This window comes from Mustela lutreola, chromosome 6 (assembly GCF_030435805.1).
Source record: "Mustela lutreola isolate mMusLut2 chromosome 6, mMusLut2.pri, whole genome shotgun sequence".
NCBI lineage: Eukaryota > Metazoa > Chordata > Mammalia > Carnivora > Mustelidae > Mustela > Mustela lutreola.
In genome coordinates this window covers 93,746,620-93,774,181 of record NC_081295.1, presented here as the reverse complement: position 1 = coordinate 93,774,181, position 27,562 = coordinate 93,746,620, and the positions used below count along the sequence as shown (strand labels likewise).

General features: G+C 42.5%; 2 protein-coding genes across 8 annotated transcripts in view; one reads left to right on the top strand and one right to left on the bottom strand.

Annotated features, from left to right (window-relative positions):
* Positions 1-9,839, top strand: part of PLA2G7 (phospholipase A2 group VII) — a 39,149-nt gene extending 29,310 nt beyond the window's left edge. For all 6 annotated transcript variants that reach the window (XM_059178173.1, XM_059178171.1, XM_059178172.1 and 3 more), the window contains 7 exons: positions 1,705-1,773; positions 2,324-2,450; positions 3,323-3,436; positions 4,577-4,668; positions 6,630-6,800; positions 9,018-9,166; positions 9,558-9,839. In XM_059178173.1, coding sequence (XP_059034156.1) covers positions 1,705-1,773; positions 2,324-2,450; positions 3,323-3,436; positions 4,577-4,668; positions 6,630-6,800; positions 9,018-9,166; positions 9,558-9,700 — 865 coding nt within the window. In that variant the 3' untranslated portion in view covers positions 9,701-9,839. The remainder of the gene's footprint in view (positions 1-1,704; positions 1,774-2,323; positions 2,451-3,322; positions 3,437-4,576; positions 4,669-6,629; positions 6,801-9,017; positions 9,167-9,557) is intronic.
* Positions 9,840-13,094: 3,255 nt separating this feature from the next.
* TDRD6 (tudor domain containing 6) lies at positions 13,095-26,556 on the bottom strand. 2 transcript variants are annotated; one of them, XM_059178166.1, is made up of 4 exons: positions 20,403-26,556; positions 18,914-19,038; positions 17,108-17,197; positions 13,095-13,781 (listed from the first exon to the last, which is right to left on the bottom strand). In XM_059178166.1, exons 1-4 carry the CDS (start codon positions 26,464-26,466, stop codon positions 13,698-13,700), a joined length of 6,363 nt encoding a protein of 2,120 aa, XP_059034149.1. In that variant the 5' UTR covers positions 26,467-26,556; the 3' UTR covers positions 13,095-13,697. The 2 variants fall into 2 exon arrangements, with proteins under 2 accessions (XP_059034149.1, XP_059034150.1); XM_059178167.1 differs by having other exon boundaries at positions 13,095-13,721.
* Between the last annotated feature and the right edge of the window lie 1,006 nt (positions 26,557-27,562).

Genomic DNA, 27,562 nt, shown 5'->3' with positions numbered 1-27,562 from the left:
CCTCAGAGGATTAGAAAGACTTTCAGAAATCGGTGGATTTTAGCTGGCAAGAAGTTGGGGGAGTATCTGCAATAAGAAATTATCTTTAGGGGGCGAGCCTGGATGGCTCAGTGGGTTAAGTATGTGACTCTTGATTTTGGCTCAGGTTATGATCTCAGGGTCATGAGATCGAGTCCCATAGCAAGCTCCATACTCAGCAGGGAGTCTGCTTGAGATTCTCTCCCTCTTCCTTTCCCTCTGTCCCTCCCTCTGCTCATGCTCTCTCTCTTTCTCTCTCTCAATAAGTAAATAAACAGATAAATCAAAAGAAATTTTCTTTGGTACTTTAATTGTTGCCCACCTAGTTGTTTAATTTCTACTTGACCAGTGGTTGGCAATTCCAGCCTGCTCCCTGTTGCTATAAATAAAGTTTTATTGAAATACAGTCACATTCATTCCAGCTTTTACGTTGCCTGTGGCTACTTCGGTGCTACAACAACAGAGTTGAGTAGCTGTGACAGATACTGTACTGCCCACCAAGCTGGCCTTTGACAAGAGAAGGTTGACATCCTGGCCTTTGACAAGGGAAGGTTTGCTGATCCCTCCCTAAGTAGGTTGTGTTTTTTCAACAGTAGAAGACAGAGTTCCTACTACCTCCCTTTGGTTCTCTACTGCCCTTTCCTACTGAGTGCAAATGAGAAGACTATGCAGAGAGAAGAAGGGAAAGGGGGTATGGATGCAGTTGCTTAGCACGTGATTCTTTGTGTCCAGTCATTTAAATAAGAGTTGACATGTGTTCAGTCTTTACCCTGCTTTAGACATAGTTATAAGCACTGAAAATGTATTAACTTACTTGATCCTTTACAGTAATCCCACCAAGTACCCTGCCATTACAGAGGAAGGGTCAGTGACTTCCCCAGGGCAGACAGCTCATCAGTGGTGGACCAAACACAGGGATTGGACTGCAGGTCCCATTCTCCTAAGCACCACACTGCATTGCCTTCCTACATACACTGTCTTGCGAAAACTTTACAACTGTTCTAAAGGAAAGGCATTATTAGTCCCATTGTACAGGTGCCGACCAGGAATATAATTAACAAAAGTCATATAGCTGATAAGTAGTAGGGCCAAGATTAAAGCCCAGAACTCTCAAAAGTGATATTTAGAATACTGCATCAGGATTTCTCAATCTTGGGACTACTGACATTTGTTGTCGCTTTGTGTGTGTGTGTTTTAAAGATTTTACTTATTTATTTGAGAGAGAGAGAGAGTGAGAGATGAGATGGGAGAATGTCAGAGGGAGAAGGAAGCTCCCGGCAGAGCAGGGAGCCCAATGTGGGACTCGATCCTGGGACTCTGGGATCATGACCCGAGCCGAAGGCCATGGCCTAACCAACCAAGCCACCCAGGCATCCAGGACTACAAAAAAAGTTTTGCAGGAAATAATTTCTTACAGTGGAGGGTGATCCTGTGTGCTCTAGGATGTTTAGCGCTATCCCTCTACCCACTAGAGGCCAGTAGCACCGTCTGCCCATCATGATAATGAAAATACCTCCAGATGTTGTCAAATATACCCTGAGGACCAGAGCTTTGAGAACCACAGCCATCTGGTTTACCCCCCGGGCATTACTACAGGGGTATAATGGCTCCATGTTCCCAGGTTTATTAGCGGACCCTACCTAGGCATGGCTGGTAGTTTAATGCTTTCCTCCTTTTGTTTTGAAGGACCATTTATTCTGCTATTGGCATTGATCTGGCATCCCATGGGTTCATAGTTGCTGCTGTAGAACACAGGTAGGTCACCTGGGCTCTAATTTTCAGAAAATATTTATAAAAAAAAAAAATCAGTGGAATTGTCAACTGTGGTTACATGATGAAGGGAAAACAAAACAAAACAAAACAAAAAGGAGACTGGGTTAAACTATCAAGAGTTAAAAAGCAGCTAGCATTTCTGGTGTTTATTGTGTGCCCTGTTCGTGCACCATCATTTAGTCTTTGTAAGAACCCTTCAAAATGGTTACTGTTATCACTGTTTGAAAGAAGGCGGCAATGAAGCTGGAAAAGGTAAGTCATTTGCCCCAAACCACACAGTGGGTAAGTGGCAGCCCTGGGATGCGGTTTCCGGCAGGAGTCTCCAGCTGACCTCCTAGAATTAGGAGATGGAAAGGGTGGACTTGACCTCTAGCAAACACATTTTCTTGGTGCCTCTTTGACATGAAAACAAACAGAGAGTGGAAGAAGACTGGGAAGTCAGAAAGCTCAGAGGGAAGCTGGGGATGGGGAGCAGGGAGGGGACAAAGGCGAGGAAGAGCGAGGGGGAGGCATTGAGGCTGTTTGATTGCAGAGATGGATCCGCCTCCGCGACTTATTATTTCCAAGACCAGTCTGCTGCAGAAATAGGAAACAAGTCTTGGCTCTATCTCCAAAGCCTCAAAACAGAGGAGGAGGAGATGTCTGTACGAAGTGAGCAGGTACGTGGCAGCCGAAGGGGAGGGGTCCTGGAGACTAAAATGTATATGCAAATGCGTTAAGGCTTGCTCATGTCATTTATGTGCTACTGGGGGAGCTCCTTGCTCTCCTGCTTCCCATCCCCCCAAAGACCTGTCAGAAGATTCTCTGAGAGACACAGTTCCCTTAATGAAAAGTCTGGATCATAGTGAAAACAAAGACAGACATACATATCCTGAGAGAAGACGGTACATATTCAGAAATCTTTTGCAGTAGAACTGCTCATTTTAGAATCTCAGAAGTGCTAGAAAAGAAATTGACAAAGATCCTCCCTTCCAAGACAATATTAAAGACAGATGCAATATGGAATAAGTAGTAAGATCTGTGTTTGAATGCTGGTGCCATCACTTCAGGGTGGGCTGATCTCAGACAAGTTACTTACTGTGTTTGACCTCTTTGATCTGTTACAATATAATGAATAATAACAGTATCTTTTTCACAAGAGTGTCTGGAAGATGAGGTAAGAGCACACTGGCTTTTGCCTCTGTGCCAGGTTTTGCAGTGGGTGTTTCATATATATGTCCTTGCATGTAATCCCACCCACATTTCACCGAGGTAGGCACTGCCATACAACAAACGGAAGCTCAGAGATGTTGTGTACCTCATCTGAGGTCACACAACAGGTAAGCACCAGAGCTAGGATTTGGATTCAGCTATAACCTGCAAAGCTGGAGCCCACGTCAAGACGCTGGTCATGTTCCAGTCACTAATCACTTAGACATTTCCAGTGTAGAAGCAATCAGCCAGGTTTCCCACATGCAACACCTATGCAGACTCTAAAATAAGTGCCACAGCTTTTTACTTTGTCATTTCCTTTTTCTGATCATCATCTTAGGTACAGAAAAGAGCAAAGGAGTGTTCCCAAGCTCTTGATTTGATTCTGGACATTGATCGTGGAAGGCCAGTGAAGAATGTCTTAGATTTAGAGTTTGATGTGGAGCAACTGAAGGTGAGCTTAAGAAAAAGCCATGTTCCTTGTCCTGTCATTCTTCATTGTTCCTCTTCATCCGCTTTTCTGCTGTAATGCAAGGCTTGACACGACAGAGGGCTGCAAATTAAAAGAAAAAAAAAAGATACGCGAAGTAGTACAGCTACGAGGAATGCATTAGGTTGCATGAGATATGAAATTGCCAAAAGCCACCAAAAGAGTAAATTCTCTGGTTCAATTCAATACGTCCAGTGGAAGTAGTTAAATTTCGGGCTGGCTCTTGCATATTTTGAGCTTGATCCTGCAGTGGTGGTCAGAAGTTTTCAACAGACTATTGAGAGGGAGTAGAAGACTGTCGAAGTGGACCGCATGAACAAAGACCTGAAATTGTGCATGGAGATGGAGGATGGGATAGAAGGAACAAGAAGTACTTCAGTTCAGGCAGAAGATGATGCTCTGTTCTCCTGATTCCGCGAAGAGTTTGCTGTCCCTTAGTCTGCCTCTCCCTCTCCTGCCTCCGTGCTTTTGTACATGCTGTCCTCTTGGCCTGACACATTCTTCTCCCTGAGTCTTGCTTACTCTCCCTGGTCAGGCATCACCTTCCCCAGGAAGCTTTCTTGGACCCCACTGCCACCCCTGGGCTGCTGAGCTATCTGTCACGTGTGCTCCTTGGCACCATCCTGTTGAACGCTGTTGGATCTGCATCACATACCTGTACCTGGTCCTCCACGGTAGACTGGGAGCTCATTGAAAGTGGTCTATGGTGCCCGACATAGAGCAGGTGCACGATAGATACGCAGGGAATGAACACATGAATTAAATGTGGAGTGGGGGGAGGCAGAAGTCAGCAATGATGTCAGTGTTTCAAGTGTGGGTGCCTAGGAACTTTGCCTAGTTTACTTTGAACTTCTATGAATGCCCAACATGTGGATTTGTGTGCATATATGCCCGTGTACGTCCATGTGTATGTATGTGTGTGTATACATGTGTGTATGTGTGTGTGAGTGCATGTGAGTGTATGTATGTATGCATTTCTTATACAAGAGATCAAAGTACTTAACCATGCCCATGCAGTGAACACAAATTTTAGAATGTGAAAAACCGTTCTATTCTAACCGCCTGTGAGACAGTGATTAATATATATTGTGCTGTTTTATACAGGACTCTATCGACAGGGATAAAATAGCAGTTATTGGACACTCTTTTGGTGGAGCCACGGTTGTTCAGACTCTCAGTGAAGACCAGAGATTCAGGTAAGAGAAGGAAGAGAAAGAAAACTAAGTTACTGGAAGACAGAAAGCTATAACCCATGTGAGAGAGAATATTTATCAAATTCTTTTTTTAAAAGATTTTATTTATTTATTTGACAGACAGAGATCACAAGTAGGCAGAGAGTCAGGCAGAGAGAGAGAGGAGGAAGCAGGCTCCCTACTGAGCAGAGAGCCCGATGTGGGGCTCGATCCCAGGACCCTGGGATCATGACCTGAGCCTGAAGCAGAGGCTTTAACCCACTGAGCCACCCAGGTGCCCCCATTTATCAAATTCTTAATGAGGAAAGGATCCTCCAGGGTTTATAAGTCGGTTCTTTTGCCTCCATAAAGTACTCTGTATGAATTTTCCCATACAGAAACCATCTATCTCGCTTGCTACTAAAAGCTTCCCCACTCCTATATATTTTTCTTCATCATTCTTATATATTTACTTAAGGGCTTAATATTTTCACTTGGAAATCTCTCTCTATATATACATATATATGTAATGTATATGTATATATAGAATCTATCCATATATATGTGTATATATATATATATATATATATAAAATCTATGACATAATGGTTGTGACATCAGTAGTGTATCTTAGAGTATTTCTAGATTTCCCCAATATGCCAGGCATTTTTAAATTGATTTTTTTTTTCCCATCTTTAAGATCGATAGAGGTCTTGGAGTGCCTGGGTGGCTAAGGCAGTTAAGCATCTGACTCTTGGTTTCAGCTCAGGTCATGAGCTCAGGATCTTAAGAACTAGCCCAGGTTGGGCTCTGCACTCAGTGTGGTGTCTGCTTGAGATTCTTTCTCTCTTCCTCTCCCTCCTCCTGTGCTCCTCCCTCCACTGGCTCTCTCGCAAATAAATTAAACACACAAACAAATAAATAAAATATTATTTCACTTAATATTTCACATAACACCCTAGAGGGTATTATGCTAGGTGAAATAAGTCAGATAAAGATAGTTATCTTGTGATTTCACTGATAATGTGGAATTTGAGAAACAAGGCAGAGGATCATGGGGGAAGAGAGGAAAGATGAAATGGCATGAAACCAGAGAGGGAGACAGACCATGGGACTCTTTTTTTTTAATGAACGTTATTCTTTTATTTGGAATTTAAATGGGAATATTTTTGAATCACATCATTAAGAACAATATTTGATATATTTTTTAGAAAATGCTTACAAAAATTTTTTTAAATTATTTTTATTAACATAATGTGTTATTTGCCCCAGAGGTACAGGTCTGTGAATCATCAGGCTTACACATTTCACAAGTAGGCAGAGAGAAAGAGGGGGAAGCAGGCTCCCTGCAGAGCAGAGAGCCCAATGTGGGGCTTGATCCCAGGACCCTGGGATCATGACCTGAGCCAAAGGCAGAGGCTTTAACCCACTGAGCCACCCAAGGCACCCCAGGATAAACGTACTTTTAAAACTCAAGTTACATTTTCAAATGATATACCTTGTATGTTTTTCTTCAACCTCCAGACACTTATCCAGGTGAAGTACCTCTACCTATAAAGCAACTGGTCCAATAGTTAATTGTGAAAAAGCCACAGTAAATGGACTGCAAGTGTCCAGAAGGCCTGGAAACATGGGAGCAATAATGCATATATTGTATGTCTTCAGACATCCCAAGGATTTGGAGAAATTCTTACTGAAAAGTTTATTTTGAAAGCAATGTAACAAAAATGATAAAACATTTTAAAGATACTCTTATAAGGTCACAATTCCTAAATGTCTCCTAAAGAAAATGGTTATGTAATTCCAAGTCTGCTACCTTATAAAGCTCATCATATTCCCTTCCCACACTGAGGTGTAATACCAGTGAGATAACCCACAGTAAACCAGGATGGTGTATGCCCATTAATCCTAACATCTTTAGAAATTCCGCATGTCCGGCAGCGTGTCACCAGCCTTCTTTTGTCATTGTCCCCAAACTCCTGCAGATGTGGGATTGCCCTGGATGCTTGGATGGCTCCGCTGGATGATGAAATATTTTCCAGAATTCCTCAGCCCCTCTTTTTTATCAACTCGGAACGGTTCCAATATCCTGCTAATATTGAAAAAATGGAAAAGTGCTACTCACCCGGCAAAGAAAGAAAAATGATTACAATCAGGTGAATATTAATAAGTGATTTATTTCATTATATGAAACAGAAACTTGAAACTTGGATACCATTTGGTAGGCATGATAGAGTCGTTAAATGCACTGTTTAGACTTTCCATGAGGGAGAATATGAGATAATTTCAGGGTCTAAGTGCATTTATGCTTATTCTTTTTTGAGATGTGTTAATGTAAGTCCTTCCTATACTGATAATTAAAATTTGCATTAGGATACAAGAGCAGGCTTATGCATTTGGGAGCTGGGGTAGGGAGAAGTATTCCATCAACAGGCTAGACTAGGAACTCTTTGGGGAAAAAAGGGAGAGCATCTGTTGAGATCTGCAGTGTGTACCTGTTTCAAAAGAATATGCATTTGTAAATTCCCCCAAAGCTATGATGGGATGCCTTTGAGCATCAGTGATGTGCTAGTATCATGGGTGTGAAAAAGAAACCCCAGGAGAGTTTTGAGCTCACAACGTGATGTTACAAGGTAGGGCTCATCCCTCTTCTGAAACCTGGCTTATTTCAAAGAAGACAAGAAGAGGGGGCGGGAAGGAAACACAAACCATGTAGGCAGTAAACGCTATGGGGTCAGAGAATGGAGGCTTTTCCGCCTGAGGTGTTCAGGACAGGCTGCTTGGCAGACAAGGGAGTAGAATTGGTCTGGAAGGATCAAGAGACTTTAGATAGTGAGGAGGGTCTAGATAGTTAAAGATCTCAGTTTAGCTTCACGTTAGCTAAGGACTTCAGTATTTGGATGGGCAAGTCTATTTAATTTTAAAACAGAAATAATGCAGAATGCCCAGCCTCCCTCAACTCCACTTCTTTACTAGGCTCTTACTCTACCTTATTTTTTTTTCTTCCTTTCTCTGCTAGGAACCTGGAAATAATAGCTCATATTTCATAGTTCATGCTTACTTCCATGTATACTTTGATTCCTGTAGGCTAGCTCCCCAAACCCCCACCAGCATACTGGAACTCGCCCTACCAAGGACATAAAAGACCCCGCAGGCTATTTGCCACTTAGACCCTGCTCTCTGTATCCATTTGAACTTAACCTTGTGGACGTCCCTGTTTCTCCTCCCAGGGGTACTACAACCCTACTCTTCGCCCTTCCTCCCATTGTTTTGATGGCTCCCTTCCTCTCTTCCGCCAAGGTCTCCTCCTGAGGCCATTCCACCACTGTTGGTAGCATCTGGGCTTCTGCTGCTGACCCTGTTTCTAGCTTCTTTGTGCTTCTGACATTCATGTTGTGATTGGAAGCAGGGAAGAAGGAGCAGGAGGCAGATGGTTCTGGTTCAAGTATAGATAACTGGGAGTGGTGGTTGGCTTATAAGCAGGAATATAATAAAGAGGAAGGGGAGCACGGTAGGGGAGGGGGTGCTGGAAAGACGTATTCTTATAATCTCTTAGCTTGAGCCAGGGAAATCTGGGTAGAGATGTCTGGCCACACATTGGGAAAATATAAAATTTGCATATTACACATGAAACCTGTGCAGATAAGACCACCAAGTGGGTTAAACAGAATCTTGGGAAATGCCTGTTTGTATGTGAAGAGCCAGTGGAGAACAGAGTGGTTAGGGGAAGAAGGGAAGGTACAAACAAGAAAGAGATGGTCAGGGAAACAAAGAAAAAAACACAAACCTGCAAGAAAGTGTCAAATGTCTGAGAGGCAGTAGAAAACTACTGCACCAAGGAAAAGGCCATTCTACTTGATATTAGGCTGTTGGTGGATTTAAGGAGCAGCATAAATGATACCTATAAGATACTTCCAGCTTAAATAATAAAAGGAAAACGGTTTTTTTTTTCCTTAAATCTACTTTATCCCAGGCTTATGTGCAGTGTGTTTTGACTAGCATCAAATAGATACGAAGTTAGGTGGTGTTGGTAAGCAAATATAATAGGCTTCTGGCTCTGAGTACACAGTCCCTGCAAAACATAATAAGTTGCATCAGCTCAAAAAAAAAAAGAAAATCATTTCTTCTAAAGCCAAGATGCCGCTGAAGACTGGAATCTTTGTTTATCTAAAAGGGAAGATGAAAATACACTCTAAGATCCCTATACGTGCACCCTGTGACCCACAAATACAACTAAAAAGAGATCAAATCTACAGGTTTTATTTCCTTGGTTTTTCAGTACATAGCCAGTGAGGCCAGTATCCTTCCTGCACCCTAACTACAGAAATAAGTTTGTCAAACTATGTGATTTATAACTCTCCTTTCTCTTTCAGGGGTTCAGTCCATCAAAATTTTGCTGATTTCACATTTGCAACTGGCAAAATAATTGGATACATATTCACCTTAAAAGGAGATATAGATTCAAATGTAGCACTTGGTCTTAGCAACAAAGCTTCATTAGCATTTTTACAAAAGCACTTAGGTAAGAAACTAAGAGTATTTCATGACGTAAACCAGGTGATCCTTAGGACAAAACTCTCTTAATCCAGCCTTAGTCCTATTCTGTCTCCAGTTGGTTTGCAATGTAATAGGGCAGTAAATCAGTTTGCAAACAGAAGCGTGAGAAATTTAATTCTGCTGCTTGCATGCTCTTTATCACAGACAGCGAGTCTACCTGTTAAAGGGAATAGTTCTTCTGGGCGCACTTAATGGACTTCCATGCTGAGGGTCCTGGCTGATCTGCAAGTGCCTAGCTCCATCACTTACACAGAAGCAGCGGCCAGGGCTGTAATCATGTCATTAGTGAGGCTATGCTGCCACCTAGAGGCACTAAGCTGTTACTATGCTAATATATTCCCATTTCTATTTTACAGGACTGCAGAAAGATTTTGATCAGTGGGATTCTTTGATTGAAGGAAAAGATGCTAATCTTATTCCAGGGACCAACATTAACATAACCAGCCACGATGTTAGTCTACAGAACTCTACAGAAACAGAGCAACAGCATTTAGATTAAAAGCCCTTTTTAAAAAGTCTTGTTTAAAAACAGTCTAAAATGTGTGTGTGTGTGTGTGTGTGTATGATTTTAATGTATTTTCTCAAATAACTCATATTGTAAAATGTAGACTATACCATAAAAGTGATTGAAGCTTGGACTAGGATTTTTTTTTTCCTTAAAATGTAAAGACAGATGTATATCAGAACCGTGCCAGTCTAAATTTTGGTTTTAGTAAGATGATGCTTTTTTAGTGTCAAACTTAATAATGACTTTTACATTACTTTAGTGGACAAGTATCAAAACAGGCACAGTGCTAATGAAAACGTGTTGCAATGACATAACACTCCTTAAAAATACAATACAGGAAAAAATACAATACAGGCTTTCATGCATCTTTTTTTTTAATTGTGAGTAGAATTGAGTTTTAGCAATGTGGTATACTAGGTAGAATTTGGAAACACTTCCCTTTGACTTTTGGTCATGGGAAGAAAAAATAGATCAAGCAAATGGTGAAAGCATTGTTTCACCACAGGATGAGGGATACTCAACAATTTCAATATGGTAACTACGTGGGGCCTGGCCAAGGATAAGGATATTGGAGACAAGGCAAAGGCAGCAGATTAAGATGGATGAAAGAGAGTTTATAATTTGTTGCCTTTACTTGATGGTTTATCTCAGGTGGATTCTACCTACTCAAGGAAGGTGCATAAGACAGGCCAGGGATTCGGATTATAACACATTATTCACGCGAAGGTAACAAAGGAAACATTCAGAGTACTTTTAACTGGCTACTTTTTCCAATTACTTTGATGTTCTTTAATTCTGTACAAAATTGTGGAAGCAGAATAGCCCAACACAGGCGTATGTTGCTTTAGTGGGCTTTGCAATTTATTGCATTTCTTACAAACTGAAGGTTCGAGACTTGAGTGGAGGAAGTAACAGCAGATGGGGTGGAAACAGAGAACTTGAATTCCAAGTGTGGCCTGAAGAGGGGACTGAGTTGCTGCAATCTCGTGATAAGACGGGAGTGGCTGAGAATGGCTGCTTATGGATGACCAAAGGAAGTGGTTTCTTGAGCTGGAGTCGGCCCTTGGTGGAGATGCTGTGAAGGTTGTTGAGATGACCACAAAGGATTTACAATAGGAGTTACCCTTCGCAGAGGAAGCAGCAGCAGGGCATGAGAGGACTGACTCGTTTGGAGTGAGTAAAATGCTGTCAACCGGCATGCAAGAGAAACTTCATGGAAGGAGGAATCCATCGAAGGGGCAAACTTCATTGTTGTCTTTTATTTTGTTTTTATTTTTTTTAAAGATTCGGACAGAGAGAGGCAGTAAGAGAGGAAACACAAGCAGGGGGAGCAGGAGAGGGAGAAGCAGGCTTCCTGCTGAGCAGGGAGTCCGATGTGGGCTGGATCCCAGGACGCTTAACCAACTGAGCCACCCAGGTGCCCCCACTGTTGTCTTATTTTTTTAAATTGCCACAGCCACTCCAGCCTTCAGCAACCGTCCCCCTTGATCAGTTAGCCGCCATCAACACAGAAGAGAGACCCTCCACCAGCAAAAAGATATGACTCACTGAAAGTTTAGGTGATGGTTAGGATTTTTGTTTAGCAATTAGGTAGTTTTTTTTTTTTTTTTTAAATCAAGGTATGTATATCTCTTTGTTTAGATAATGCCATTGCACGTTTAATAGACTACACTGCAGTGTAAACATAACTTTCATATGTACTGGGAGACCAACAAAAGTCATTGACTCACTTCATTGTAGTGGTTTGGAACTGAACCCATGTATCCCTGAGGTAGGTCTGCACATGGAGGTAAAAATCTCAAAACTTCCTTATATATCTGGGAGTCAAGGGAAATGGGTTTTGTTTCCTGAGGAATATAAAAGCGTGTGACACTATGAGTCAAGTATATTTTGCCTTAGTGGTGGTCTGGTTCCTGTGAATTCTCCACACGTGTTCAAGCCTGTGGGAACAGGGATACTCGGTTTCACAGAGAGCCGGGTTAACCACTCCATCCCCACCCTTTTGCTCAGTTAATAAGTGACCATGTATTTTGATGTGATACTTCAGGCTATCTTAAGTGTTTTACAGAGCAAAAACGCTCATTTTGAGAAATCTTCTATCCTATAGCCATTCTGATTTTAAAAATTTTTAGGTGTTAAGTAAACTCCTTAGCATGAAACTGAAGGCTTTCTATAATCTGGCCCTAAGGTATCTTCTCTGACCTTTTCTGCCACTAATCTGTAGCTGCATCACCTGTAGGTGTGAACCCAACTTGTCTCCTCTTATCCCAGGGACAAGCAGTAGGCTTTCTACCTCAACTATGTTTACTGCAAAACCCTCACCTCTCTACTTATTGAAACTTATTGTACCCACCTTTCAATGTCCTTAGTTCTCACTGCTCCCCCACCAGGCTTTGGGAGTCTGATTATGTTTCAGATGTGCCTCTTTCCCCCACCTGCACAAAGCAAACCCCCTTACTCATTTTGAAAATGGATAACCCTTCCAATTGTCCTGATGTCTCATTAAGTAGCATTTTTTAAAAAATCCTTTATCAGTGGGCCATGCAGATGCTAAAGGAGAATATAACCATAGAGAAGACTTAGTGAGTTAAAATTTTAAAATATAATAATGACCTAGTGCACACACTGGGTATCTTGCAGAGAAAAGTACACTATTTCCAGTCTTTTTTTTTTTAAGATTTTATTTATTTATTTATCAGAGAGAGAGAGAGAGAGAGAGAGCGAGCACAGGCAGACAGAGTGGAAGGCAGAGTCAGAGGGAGAAGCAGGCTCCCTGTGGAGCAAGGAGCCCGATGTGGGACTCAATTCCAGGACGCTGGGATCATGACCTGAGCCGAAGGCAGCTGCTTAACCAACTGAGCCACCCAGGCGTCCCTACTATTTCCAGTCTTAAAGGCACTTTGAGAAAGGTTTTATCATCCCCATTTGACAGATGAGGAAGATCGAGTCTCAGAGACCTTGTATAACCTGTGCAGGTCACCTATCTCGTTAGCAGCATACAGCTGAGAGTGTCACACAGCTGGATCTGTACCACCACCTATACGAACCCTGTTTTAACAGAGTGGGCTTTGAAGTTGGTTGGGTTTGGGTTTGATCAGGTTTCTGAGACTCTCCAGCTCTTTGACCTAGATAAGTTACCGTAACTTCTCTAAAAAGCGTTAATTTTCTCACCTGTAAACTATGGATAATATTGATATGCCCCTTGCAGTTGAAAATTAAATAAGACTTGCATTTAAAGCACCAACTGAGGGACTGACCTGTAAGAGCTAATATTGACGATTACTGCTTTCCCCCATTTCTAGAACTGTGATTCCATTACTACAGATAATCCACAACTACAGATGTTCCAGAATCGTATTTCCTTTTTAATAAAATGAAACCACCACACCTTTCAGGAGAAACTTTATTGAAATCTTGGGTCATATTAGAATACATCCAAAATCAAACAGAGTATTAGTCAAATGTTTAACTAGACAGACAAGATAAAGCTTCAGAAACAAAACAAAACATTGGGAGGAGTTCCTGCTAACAAATCCATCCCCCAAAGTAACATCAGAGGATATACTTGTCATAAACCTATAATTTTCTATTTTAATTTAAATACTGTATTCAAAAGAAACAAAAATAGGGTTTGGGGTGGTTTTGGGGTTTTTTTTTTTTTTTGCTTGTTTGTTTGTTTTGGAAATCTGAGTAATGTGTTAGCCAACTGTTTAGCAAAATAAATTCTCCTAACTGATTAAGAATATAACACATTTAAAGGGAGAAGATCCCAGATCCATATACACAGCAACCCCACTATAAGTAAGCTGCCTAGTCACAATGAGATCTATTTGGTTTTCCGTGCATATCAGAGGTTTCAAAAATGGCAGCTTCTTGGGACTACATGCTCTCGACGTGCTCGATGCTCTATTGGCCTGGTGAGATGCCACTGGTGGAATAGCAGCTCCTGACCGGCAGACTAGCCACATCTGTGGATCCACTGTTAAATCTAGATCACCTCCAGACCCCTTTTCTGGAAGAAAAGAAAAAGAGAGAGAGAGAGAAAGAGGGAGAAAAAAAAAAAACCCAAAACCTTCAAGTTGAAAAAGAAAGAAACAAGAAAATTATTTACATAGTGCTCCCACAACAAATTGAATGTCCTCTCAAAATGGTGAGAACTATTCTATGGAGAAATAATCCCATGGAGATTGTCCTTGTTTTTCTTTTTTTCTTTTAGTATTTTGGTTCTCACACTCTACCTATTATCAGACAAAGTTTCTCTAAAATACTCTAAAATTGGCATATTTTATATTTTGCTAGAATGTTAGCCAAGCTGATAACCAAATAAGCCCTTTGTTCTCTTTCCTTAGTATGTATGTTTCAAATAATACTAGAGCCTCCCAGAGCTGATTTCTCAGTGTACTTCGATGCTAAGAACCAGTGTGCTGCTTATGAACAAGATCATGCAATAACTAGTAACTTCCAACAAACCGAATCTTATGAGCTAAGCTAAAAACCCAGAAAGAAATTCCAAGACATCGTTTCACATGCAAAGATCATTGAAATGTATGAGCTAATAAACACTGAGAAAATTCTTAAAAGTCCTTTAAAATATAAATTTATCAAATTCACAATGTAATTTTCAAGATGAATTCAATCAACAAAGTTTTCTTATGACATTTCATGAACTCCTCTTCTTGGTTATTTATCCTCAGAAGCATATTTAATATTTTTAACTAAAGAGCTGTGGGTTTTTTTTCTACTACTGACATCTAAGGAAATTGATAGACCATTTTTATTTGAGGATTCAGGATAATGGTATCTTTCAGACTTAGCAAGCTGGTGATAAAAGTTAATTTTCTTTTAAAAACACAAGTTACGGGGCGCCTGGGTGGCTCAGTGGGTTAAAGCCTCTGCCTTTGTCTCAAGTCATGATCCCAGGGTCCTGGGATTGAGCCATGGGGCTCTCTGCTCAGCAGGGAGCCTGCTTCCCCTCCCCTCTCTCTGCCTGCCTCTTCGCCTACTTGTAATCTCTGTCAAATAAATAAATAAAATCTTAAAATAATAAAAATAAAAACACAAGTGACCTCCAATTGTAGTATCATCCAATGACACAAAGTAAAAGATCTTTTCCTCCTGTTTGGAATATAGCCCCACAAAAAAAACCTTTGGAGTACTATTGACTTTTTGTTACAGACACAAAATGATTAAAATCAGAAAGGGGACCATAGATAAACCAGAAAAATGTAAACAATGAAAAACATATCCTTTTAAAAGTATGACAATCTCGATTTTACAGTGAAGAATCATCCAAGTACATGTTTTATCTTTCCAGTACTCACTTCTCTGGAACATCCCACACTGGGAAAAGTATCATTTTCTAATTTTTAGCTCCCAAACTCACAACTCTGGTTGTCTTTTTCAAAGATTTGAAATAATTTGATAATTTGAACAAATTATCCATGGTAGTGAGCCACAGACCCTTTATTAAAGAATTAATGAAGAGGGACATTTCTCCCGTATTCTTTTCAACAAATAATAGCACCGTATGTGTACGTGAGGCCTATACAGAAATCAATTCATGAGACATTCTTACAATGAAATGACATCACTCAGATGTGAAAAATTTCTAAAAAAAAATGTAATCAGAAAGACTCCCAGAACACAGTGCCTTGACATATCACCAGAAAAGTCATACATAATTTAATACCTCACAATATCCACTTTTTAAGGGAACACAGCTCATTTGTAGATACATATGTAAGTTTCTTCAAATTTGAGGAAAGATTCAATTCAATATCATTAATAACCATGTAAGGCCAGAGTTATACCTATATATCTATACTATTTTATGAATGCTTTAAGTTGTCTTACATGGTTACCTTCTATTTGGCAGGTATAGGGTAGTTTACTCAAACAGAATCTTGTATGTATCTATCTGTGGCTGTAGATACTTGAAAATTAATGAATGGTAAAGATCAGAATGTAAAAGAAAGTTTTAGGAACTGCTAATGTAACATAAATGAAACAAGTTGTCATTTCCGACAAGTAAACAAAAACATGGAATTAATATAAGAAGGTAGAGATGTCCAGTGATTTTTCAAAGTGGAACATTTCAAATGACCTTGATGTGCACCACTAGGAGAAATGGTTTAACAAGTGACTGACCATTCATGTCATATCATATTATGCAGCTATGGCCTTCTGGTTGCAGCCAAGGTAGAATGAACCAACTACAGCCTCTCTCTCACTCTGATTATAGCTAAAAATTCTGGAAAGAGGGGGCCTGGGTAACTCAGTCAGTTAAGTGTCTGCCTTCGGCTCAGGTCATGATCTCTATCAAGCCCCTATGTTGGGCTCCCTGCTCAGCAGGGAGTCTACTTCTCTTTCTCCCTCTTTCTCCCCCCAACTCATGCTTGCTCTCTGTAAAATAAATAAATAAAATCTTAAAAAAAAAAAAAAAAAAGTAGGAATGCCTGGGTGGCTCAGTCAGTTAAGCGTCTGCCTTTCACTCAGGTCACGAACCTAGGGTCCTGAGATTGAGTCCCACATTGGGAATCCCTGCTCATCAGGGAGACTGCTTCTCCCTCTGCTTGTGTTCTTCCTCGCCTCCAACAAATGAATAAATAAAATCTTAAAAAAAAATTTATTTTTTTTAAAGTAAACTGACACTGGAATCAACAAACTCAGGAGAGACAGAACTTGTGGTATGAACCTAACAGTTGATCACATGCTAAAAAAAAAATTCAATATTTTCTAGAAGATTTTAACAGGATCCAAAGTTTTACAACATAATATTCAAGACACTCTGGGCATAATCCAAAATTACTCAACATACAAAGAACCAGGAAAAGTTCATCATTTTTCAAGCCAATCATTAAATGGTAAGTCCTGAGATGATCAGGTACTGGAACTATTAGATGCCAATTTTAAATGAAGCACTTCAATAAACTCCAAATAGAATAAACTCAAATGCCCAGATATTATAATGGCATGAAAACTACCCACCATATCATTTTAAATGAAGAACATAGAGTATAAAACTATATGCAGAATGAAATCAACTATGCTCAAAATACACAGATGATATATTTACATTCCATATAAACAGAAAAAAAAATCATGAAAGAAAACAAAATCAATCAACCTCTTTGTCTTGAATGGATCTATATCATAATTTTTTAAATCTCTCCAAAACCCCAAAGAGTAGAACAGTAATAACTAGTTTGCCCAAAGGGTTACCTGGCATAAAATTCAGAATCATTGATTTTGTTACTGCTGTTTTTCATTGTTGTTATCCCCATATTAGTATTTTTTTCCTCCATTATTCCCAAACACAAGGGCTTTGGAAATAGCTTAAGTCACCTTTGAAAATGAAGGACAATGTTCTCATGAATTAATAGTTATATAATTCCATACCTCAAATGGACCCTTATCCAATTTGGGTATGCCATTCCAGACATTCTCAGGGTTCACTATCTCCTCCGCACCAGTTGAAATGTTCATAACCTGCAAGAGAAAGAGAAATTAATAAAAACTGGGAGTTTCCAAAAACTTTGATCTGTGGACCATAGCAATCCTTCTTCAAATGAAATACCTCAAAAGGCAATGAAAATAATTTTATTAAACTTCAATATTACGTTTCAATTCAACAGAACTTCCATTCAATTAACATATTGTGTATTTATGCCTTGAGATCAAAGATGGTTAAAAATGAGATCTCACAAAGTTCAAAATTTTATGGAGAAACAGACCTACAAGCAGAGCGTTACAATACAATATAGGAAGTACAGACTTCTGCAGCAGGAAGAATAGGAATATAATATAGATATCAAGCCAAGGTATTTGGAGGGGGGTGAAAAGATGGAGAGATTTATTTATTTATTTTTAATATTTTATTTATTTATTTTGTTTGAGGAGCGCAAGAGATGGAATGAACAGGAAGGAGGGGCAGAGGGAGAAGCAGACTCCCTTCTGAGTAGGGAGCCCAATGCAGGACTGGATCTCAGGACCCTGGAATCCTGACCTGAGCCCAAGGCAGATGCTTACCTGCCTTGGGTATCCCAAGATGGAGAGATTTAGAAAATAATGCTAGTGAATGCTTCACAGAAGAAGCATCGCAAAATGAAACTCTTTCAAAAATAAGTGAAAATTAACCAGTTTGGAAGAAGGATAGAATACAAGTGAATAGAACTGGATTATTAAATAGAGCAAAGAAGCCAAGCGGAATAGTATACATAAGAGAAATCAAGCAATTTGATGTCTATTTAATATAAGGTAATAAAACACAAACATAAGACTGGAGGGGCACCTGGGTGGTTCAGTGGGTTAAAATCATGCCTTCAGCTCAGGTCATGATCTCAGGGTCCTGGGATCCAGCCGCATTGGGCTCTCTGTTCCTCAGGGAGCCTGCTTCCTCCTCTCTCTCTGCCTGCCTCTCTGCATACTTGTGATTTCTATCTGACAAATAAATAACTAAAAATAAAATCTTAAAAAAAACCACATAAGACTAGAGATGACAATGGACACTCAACCCTAGAGGATTCCAGTTTTTCATAAGACCCTTGTTAATGAGCTTGACTTTTCTACCCTAGACCAGTGGTTCTCAAATTTTAATGACCTAAGAATGTACATTCCTGGACCTACCCCCAGAAATCCTGAATCAGCCAGCCAAGGCAAGGTCTAGGGATCTCCAATCGAAGAAACACAGCAAGTGATTTTGATACTGGTGGTCTTCAGATCACAGGAGGAGCACTAGGACCTGGAAAGCCCCAGCAGCTGTTACACACAGGAATGCATGTGACTTCAGACTTGCATGTGACAGTCTTCACACTAGCACTATAGAGAATCAGCTGAAGGAAGACTAGAAATAAGCCAGATTGAGGGATAATAGAGTAATCTACTTGTAAAACAAGGGACTTGTTTTGCCGAGGCAGTGGCATTCGGCATCAAAAAGTTTAAAACTAAGCGACAAGAAGTGGAAAGTGTAGAATTTGGTGACTGATAAGACTTCAGAAGTATGGGAGGAGAAAGAGCCTAAGATGGTTTCTTTCTAGGATGCTTCTATCTGAACTTTGAAATGACTTTTGCAGGGAAACAAATTATCAGGGGGAATGATCCAGTAAATGTCTATTCAATTGCATTTTCTAGTCTGGTAAATTTCAGTAACATTTCCTTAACAGTCACCTAGTACATTTGGAGATAAAGTACCTCCACTTCACTTACCCTTGTGCCTTCTTCAGTGATTTCCAGAATCTCACATTTAGACCATGTATTTCTTAGACTTGACCACACAACACATGCAGATCCAACAGCAAATCCTTTCAGAGTGTAGGTTTTCTCCGGTTGAGCTGCCAAATTGAATAAAGCCTCAATGCATACCTCTTAATCCCTTCACGTAGATACACTATTAGAGCATTTTCTTAATCTGCACTTACTATATAACCAGCATCATGTATGGTCTGAATCTGTTTCTCTTCCTGGATTTCACTTTAAATTCTTCCAGTATCCCTTCCCAATAGAATTCCTTACCGCTCTCTTCAAAAAACACCCCCACGATGTGATGTGGTTTTTTTAAGGATGTGAATCAGATTCCTGACTTTGAAACTCTCTCTCTCAAAAGTTGGATATTGTGGCTACATGTGGTCTGGGAAGCAGTTACAACCGCCACTTCTTTAGCAAAGCAGCGTATTACAAGTCAGCAGACATTATCATAAAGTTATCACCTCTTGTTATTAAAATATGGCGATGAGGACTAAAAATCTACGGTGATACTTAAATAAATCACAGTATATCCACGGAGTGGCATACCATAGAATTAAAATATTTTGAAAGCATATTTAAGGGATTAAAATGCAGGATTCGACACTATGATAATGTGATTTGGGTTTAGTTTTTAAAACCGTACGTAAACAGACACACAGAGACACGGTAAAAGAGGACAGCAAGCAAGTGCTTTGCAGCTTTATCAATGGTGGGATTATGGTAATTTGCATTCTCTCCAGACCACTGTTTTCTCTCTTTTATATGATGGTCCAAATTTAACAATATAAAAATCTACTTATGCAAAGTCTGACATTGGTCATCTAAAAAACCATTTCATGTAACTTTTAAATCTTATTAAGGAGCCAGGAAAATATCAGTAAATGTAATTCATGAAAAAGTTAATGAAAAAAAAAATTCTCCAATATTTACTCATGGCTGTTCTTTTGTCCGATTAGTATAAGCTCCCTAAATCTAGTGTTTGTTTAGGGGTTTCTAAAACAACAGCAAGCTATATGCATAAAGCAAAACAGTTAAATTTGAAAACTGCAAACTTGATCCCTATCAATTCATGCCCACAGTAGTGCTTAGCAAAGGAACCCTGTTTTTTTAAGACCTACAAAAAAACATAAACTCTTGATTTTGGAGCGTACTTGTTTACACTTTAAACATAATTGCTTTTTGGAGACACCGATTTTAGGCCATCTACTTGTAAACACAGTGTTAATAATTCAGCATTTCATCCGGCGGGCTCCTACATGGATTTCACAACTTCATCCCCCCCATTTAAGATGCCCTTCATGAAATCCAGATCTGATTTTCTTTTCAGGTTCTAACCTTCCCCCCGTCCCCAAATTAATTTAAAAAAATAAGACCCCCAAGATTATCATTATCTTTAAGATAAATAAGTACTTTTGAAAGACACCAAGTTAAATAAAGAGAAATCTCCTACCTGAGACATGGTCTTGTAAAGCATTATGGTGCTTCCTTCCCGCTCTGGATTCTTCTTCAGAGAACAATGTCAATGATGAAATGGCATCCCTGTTGTGATACTCTATAAACTCTTCTTTATATATATTGGTTTCAATCTGCATGTTGGGATGGCAATCCTTTGCATGTAGGTGCAACGGTGACCCATGCTGGTCCTGGAAACACTCCACGCAACTTGGCTCTCTTGTGTCTTCTGCACACGTGGGTTCCTGGGCCATCTGACCAACTCTTAGCGACAAAGTGTTTATTTTGTCATCCAGACACAGCTGGGCTGTGGGTAATTCAAGTTCTGGCTGCTTCTCAGAGTCACAGCTGAGGGAAAGCTGCATTGTAAATGGCTGCAGGATGGGTTCTGGGTCACAACCCTGGGACAACGGCACTATTGGAGGCACCAGGCCTAGCTCTTCTTTGTCTTCGTCCCCGACAAGAGAATGCTGTAACTCAATGGATTCCAGTTCCAGGAACTCTTTGGATTCATCATCAGGGGAAAGGGTCACCTCAAGGGAGTTCATTTCTAACATCTCCTTTGTTTGGCTCTCCTGGGGTAGTAACGTGTTAAATCCTGCCATGAGGTATTTATCATCAAACTTAGCCTTGTCAACCAGATGGCATTGTATTTTACCTTCCAGTACCTCGGGGCCAATTTTATCTTTGCCTGAGTTTTCAAAAGCTTCAAAAATGTTGTCCGTGTCAGGGTCATACAATTTCGTTGGCTTGGTTTCAAGAATGTTCAAGCCTTTTTCAACTTTTTCAGAGAGCTCATCTGTGGATGGTTCTACATATGGGGTTTTCTCTTGTCCAGCTTTACTACTTGGTTTCTTAAGTCTAACCTCAGGACTGAGGGACCCAAGGGTTCCCTTTGTTGGGTCTTTTTTTTCATAGGACAGATCACTGCTACTAATACCAACCTTAGAATATTTCTTCATTTTCTCATTAATACTCTCACCTTTGCTTTTCAAGTCAACAACTGCCAAAGGGATATTACAAACATCCCTTTTGATTTCTAATATTGTTATCTCCAACACATCTTCTGTTACTATTTCGTAAAAGTAGTCATTTCCTTCTTGAGGGCACACACCTTCTGAAATGTTAAATCCTGAAAGGCAACATGGAAAGGCTTGCATGGGGACCACCAAAAGTTCAGAAGGAATGTTCCAGAGTGCTTTAGGGTCCACACAGTCTTCAACGTTTCCAAAGTCTACAAGTCTGACGGATACAAGATAATCCTCACAAATATTGGTTATAAGTGCCCGATAATAATGCCCATCTTCTCTATATCTCACTATGCAAGGATCTCCAATATGAGGGCATGGGACACAACTTCGCCAATCTGTTACCTGTTCTCCAGCTGTTTGTACTTCTACTTCTAAATACTGAAGTTTCTCAGTATCAGCAAACTGACACCAAAAATACTCAGGTCCATCTATCACGGTGGCATAAGCTCTTATCATCCTCATCGTTGGATTATACCAGTTGAGAAACATTGAAGTGTCAGTGTCGGTTTTGCTGACAGACTTTGAACAGGCACTTTTAATTATTTGATCAGAAAGTCTTACTTGAGATTTTTCATTGAAAGCATATCTGCTAAGCATATCTTCTGCTATGATCCCATGTTCATCCGCAAGAATAACTTCCCATCTGTCTTGAAATTTAACGAATTCACATCTTATTTGGGCCTCATCTGTCCTTTGGGAAAAGTAATGCATCATTTCCTTACATTTTAAAATCTCAGGGACCCAAAGCCCCCTCAAGGAGCAATGAATGCCCAATCCTGGTAACAGTGCATTCATAAGGTCAAGCTTTCTTACCTTGTTAGTATGAACCACAGAAACATTGCCATAATCTATAAATTGTACAGAGAGAAGGTCATTGGGTTGTTGTTCCTTGACCACAGCGCGATACCATAAATTGTCTTCTGGAAAGATGGCACAGATTACATCTCCTCTCTGCAAAGGTGGACCTGAGTAGCATTGGGGCTTTGTTCTAGCATCATTTAATCTCTCTGAAAGATGAGTGATTTCAGCTTCGTCTTCTGTTAGTTGAACATAAAAGTCTAAAAAGTCATTTATATGAGAAACATACACAGCTGTTTTAAAGCCAGGCATTATAATCTTCTGGGGGAAGTCAGAAAATTTTAGAGGCAAATCTTTGTTATAGGACTCTCCTATTTTTCTCTCTGAAGGAGTAGCTTCTAGTTTTTTCGCTTTCAAAGGTGGCTCAGCAAAACTGTCTTCTTTCTTTTCTGGTGTTACTGGACACACTTGATTACCCTGATTTCCTACAGAGTCCTGATACTGAGTGACTAAGTTTGCCTTTGTTGAACTTCGTAAAAGCTTGGTGTCCTTACATGCTGAACTGATCTTAGATTTGTAGGATTCTCCCAAGATCTCCATACTACAGAATTTGTTCTCTGTGGATTTACTTACATACTGTATAGGTGACAATTTCATATTTTCCTTTTTTATTTCAAGAGTTTCAGTTGTAGCGAGGAGTGCTACACTTTTTTTTCTGGTCCTACCTTTGTAGCCAAGTATCCCTAACTTCTCATTAATATTAGCATTAATTTGAATACTGTCATCATAAAGTTCTATAATCAGTCTTCCATCTGGATCTTTTGCTACAACCAAAGCCTTCAATGACTTATCTAAAATAGTCTCCCGAAACCATGCTGTAATTTCTTCTGGTATATGATCAGGAATGTCAGATAATGAACATTTCACAGCTTGCATGGGCAAAAGTAAGACATCATATGCATCAGTTGGTATTGGAAGAAGATCATCATTTGTTACCACACAAATGTTTCCAAAATCCACAAAAAAGACTTTATTTGGTTCTTTTTCTATTATTATCCCTCGATACCAATTTCCATCAGTATACTTGGCAAGACACAAGGTTCCAGGGATCAAGGGAGTTGTCTGCAAATTCAACAAAACTTTACTTAATTGTGTAATATTACAGGACAACTGTTCTAAAATACTCGCATTTCTTCCCAGTTGGCAATAAAATGTCCAAGGGTCGTCAACATGTGTTATATACACAGATTCTTCACTTCCAATTTTCATATCATGTGTCGAATAGTAGTAAGAATGTAGCTGAACAGAGGGCTCCAAAGGCTTCTGAAGTTTAACTGGTCTTGCAAGTCTCTTTTCTACCAAAAAATGGCAGGCACTCTGAAAAGGTGTGAGCAAATCCACAACATTAAACAGTTCTTCATCTTGTACTGAAGCCAAAGCAAATATTGTGCATTTCAATTCGAGATTCTCTTCCCAGGCATTGTCTACAAATTCACTAAAAGCCTGTATTGCCTTTTCATCCCAAGCAAAAGGATTCTGACCAGTCGGTTGAATTAAATTGTAAAGACTGCACCGAAAAGCCTGGGCTTTAACCTTAAGAAACTCTTCACTAATTGAGTAAATATTCTTCACAGATACCATTTCTTTGTCTCCGTAATCTACGAACATGACTTTGACATGCTCTGCAGATTGTACTCCACGAATCACAGCTCTGGACCATTTTCCATTTACTGTTCGTTTTGCCAGACAAGCAGGGGTGGTACCCCCATAGGAAGTAGCTGTTGTCTTGCAGTAGTCCTGGATATTACACATCAAAGTTTTAAATCCTTGGGTGTTCCTTGTCAGTTGGCACCAGAAGTAGCCAGGGCTTTCAACATAAGACACCTTGACTTCTACCGTGCTTCCAACTTTCAGCTCTCCTTTACAAGAAGAGCCTGGCTTAATTTCCAAGAAATTCCTTATAAGAGGAGAATAAACAGATACTCTATTCTCTTTTTCTGGCACAACTAGTCCAACTGGAATATCTGTAATTACTGCTGTTTCACTCAAAATTTCTGAAACAGATGCAGTCTGATTATCCCTCTTGGCTTTCTGTTCTACTTCTGCCTTTTTGGCAGGACATATTTTGTTATTCTCACTGGTAAAGTGGCTTGAAATATGCCCTGGAGAGTAGGCATTTCCAGGAATCTTTTCCTTGGTTTCGAATTCCTGATACTTGGCAAAACCAGCTTGAGCAATTACCTTACTAATGTTTTCTTCCCCTGTTCTTGATTCATCAAGAATCTCAATAACATATTGATTATCCAGCTTATCAAGGACATGGATAACTAATTCTTTGTGGAGCACAGTCTTCTTAAAAAAGGAAATGGCCTCCTGGCTCCAACTTTCCCCTAAGGGCCAAATATCTGCTAGTGTACACCTCAGAGCCAGTATGGGCAGCCGCCGAAACTGGGGAAGCAACATCCTCACGTCATACCAATCCACATTTTCCGAACTGCCACGGTCAACTAGAAACACATCCACACTCTTGTCATCTAATCGGGTGACCATGGCCCGGTAATACCCATTTTCTTTCCATTTGACACAGCAAAGGTCATCGGGTTCGGGTTTCAGAACTACGCCGTCCAGCTTACTGGCAGAGGAATAGAAACTGCACATTCTTCTCATCAGCTTGCTGAAAGTGCCTTTGTGTTTCCTCAGCCGAATCCAAAATTGGGAAGGAGTTCTAACAAACTCCACCTGGGCGTCGTAGAAGGCGTTGATCTTTAACCTGATTGATCTTAAGGCTGGGAGTGAAATCTCCTCATCTACTTCTTCAGCAGGAGACTGAGACTGAAAAGCTATTTCTCGCTCTTCCTCCTCCTCCTCCATTCCCTGGCTCTGAAGGAACCGGTCTGCCAAGCAACAGGACTGGACTCCGAACACACAATTCAGATTGATCCCATCTTCTCCATACAGGGTGACATAATAAACGTGCTCAAAGGAACAGTAAAATTCAATCTTTGCATTCACTGCCTGGCCCAGTATCAAGGCCTTCAGGTCACCAACCTGGGACCGAGACCAGCCTTGCCCACCGTCCCAGAGTCCATACAAAGCGCAAGGGTAGGTCACCACGGGCATTCGGAAATACTCAGGCAGCAAGTAGCGGAGGCTGCTGCAGCTCACTAACTCCTTCCTTCCATAGTCCACGTGGAGCACCTGGGCACAGCGCTGGGGCCGAAAAGTCTCAAGCAAGAGGGCTCTGTACCAATGTCCGTCCAACCCACAGGATGCGCATGGAGAGCCAGGCTTGTCTGGGCTCTCCTCCTTCTCTTCCCAGGTGGCACTGGTAGAGTTCTCATCCCCGGCCCCTGTGGAACCCCGGTAGATCTGGGCCATGCTCTCGGACAGGCGGTGGATCTCCTGCGAGAGGCTCCGGAGCTGGCAGTGGATGCGGTGGGGGTGACACACCTGGGTCACCACGACGGGCTCTGTCACGCCCAGCTGCAGCCGCGGGTAGAAGTAATCCAGGCCAGGCTGCTCCTGCTTTGGAGGGACCCGCGGGAGGATCGGGGCCGCGGAGCCCAGGCCGGCAGTGGCCGCCGTTAGGTAGCGCTTGAGCAGCGAGCGGAAGAGGCTGTCGGGCACCTGCCGCGCTAGCCCGAGCTCCTGCATCTGCTGGAACAGCCCGGGAACCTCCAGAAGGACCAGGCGATGGAGCAGCAGCACGTCCAGCACCCGCCCGTGCACCTGCTTGCCTTGCAGGCTGCTGAGGAAGTCCACGGCACTGGACGGCCAGTGCTGGGGCTCGCCACCGCCCCCTCCCCCGCCCCCGCCGCCGCCCGCCGGCACCAGGCCGGCCAGCACGCAGCCCAGCACCTCCGACGGCAGGTGGAAGAACTCGCTGCGCCCCGGCGCCAGGGAGCCCGCGCCCGCTGTGATGGTGCGGCCCTCGTCGAGCAAGAAGACGCGGCTCTCCTGCGCCTGCTGGCTAACCACGCGGCAGCGGTGCCACAGGAGCCCCACCTGCACCAGGCACAGCTCGCCGGGTGAGGCCGAGGCGCCGCCCAGCGCCCACGGGCCGCGCGTGGCCGCCGCTTCCTGAATCTCCCGGCTCAGCCGCAGGTACTCCTCCCGCCGCTGGCCCACCAGCCCCCAAAGCTGCACGGGGATCACCTCAGGGTGCACGTCCACGAACGACACCCGCAGGACCAGCGACGCCCCCGGCGTGGGCAGCCCGGGCGTGGAGCACATCTCGGCGGCGCCGCGCGGCCGTCGACCCCCGAGAGGTCAGGGCGGCGCGTCAAGCCCGCCGGCGCCCCCGCGCCCGCACCCTCGGCTGGACGGCCCCGCAGACCCGGGCTCCGGGCACAGAGCGACCGGGGAAGACGCCCGGCGAGTCGCCCCCTCGGCGACCTGCCCGACGCCGCGGCCCCCGGACTCGCGCCGACTGGTAGGACCGGCGGCGGGACCAACCGCCCAGCGTCGCGCCGCGGAAGCATTTGCAGCGCGCGCTTCCGGATTCCGGGCGCGGGAGGGGGTCGGCCGGCCAGCGGGGCGCGGGGAGCTGGACCCCCGGGGCGGGCGGAGGCGAGCCCGGGCGGGAGGGGCTTCGAGGGCAGTTCCGCGGGCCACGCGGGGCAGCGTCGGGACGCAGCCTGCTGCTCAGGACGCCTTCCGCGGCGGAGGGAAGGCCTCGCCAAGGGCGGGGCGCCGGTAGGGGCCCCGAGCCCTCGTGGTGCGGGCCGCAGGCCTAGGACTGAGCCAGGCCCGGTGCCCCGCGCCGTACCGGGCTGGGGAGGAACCGGGAGGAAACCTGGAGGTGCCCATGGCACGCGCCTGGGCGTTAGGGCCGGAACCCTGAGGGGGCCCCGCGCCCCCTTCCGGGCTGAGGCGGAGCGGCGCGAATGGTGGCTTGGGCACATTCCGTGTTGTGAGCCCCGCAAGCTGCTCACCCTCGTCCATGAACCCCTTCCCGCGCTTGAGCTGATAGAGCTGTTGCGAGCGTTACAATAAAGTATGGGTGTACCTGGAGACTGTTCGATCTTCCTTTTCCACAGTTACTGGTCTGAGTTGCCCTGCTTTTTTGTTTGCCTAAGTTCTGGCTTCCCAACTTGGTAGGCATCTGTTCTTTTCCTCACAGAGCCGGCGCATAACCGGACTTACAAAAGGACGTCTAGAGGAACGGGAAGAAACAGGACTTGGGACTCTCAGGCTCTATCCGCCACGGCAGAGGATCTGTTGGCTGCACTCTTGTTCTCTTCCCCCACCCAAATCCTGGGTAATCCTCCAGGGGGAGGGAGGGGAAGGGGAATCTGCAGGCAAACTGTGAGGAGCTCTCAGAGATCTG

What these genes read in the sequence shown, in the direction of transcription:
- TDRD6 (XM_059178166.1), bottom strand. Translation starts at nt 26,466, where the DNA reads ATGTGCTCCACGCCCGGGCTGCCCACGCCGGGGGCGTCGCTGGTCCTG. An exon ending in TCACTGAAGAAGGCACAAGG is followed by an intron (nt 17,198 to 18,913) that starts GTAAGTGAAGTG and finishes TTTCTCTTGCAG; the next exon opens with GTTATGAACATTTCAACTGG. An exon ending in TGGATAAGGGTCCATTTGAG is followed by an intron (nt 13,782 to 17,107) that starts GTATGGAATTAT and finishes TTCAACTTGAAG; the next exon opens with GTTTTGGGTTTTTTTTTTTT.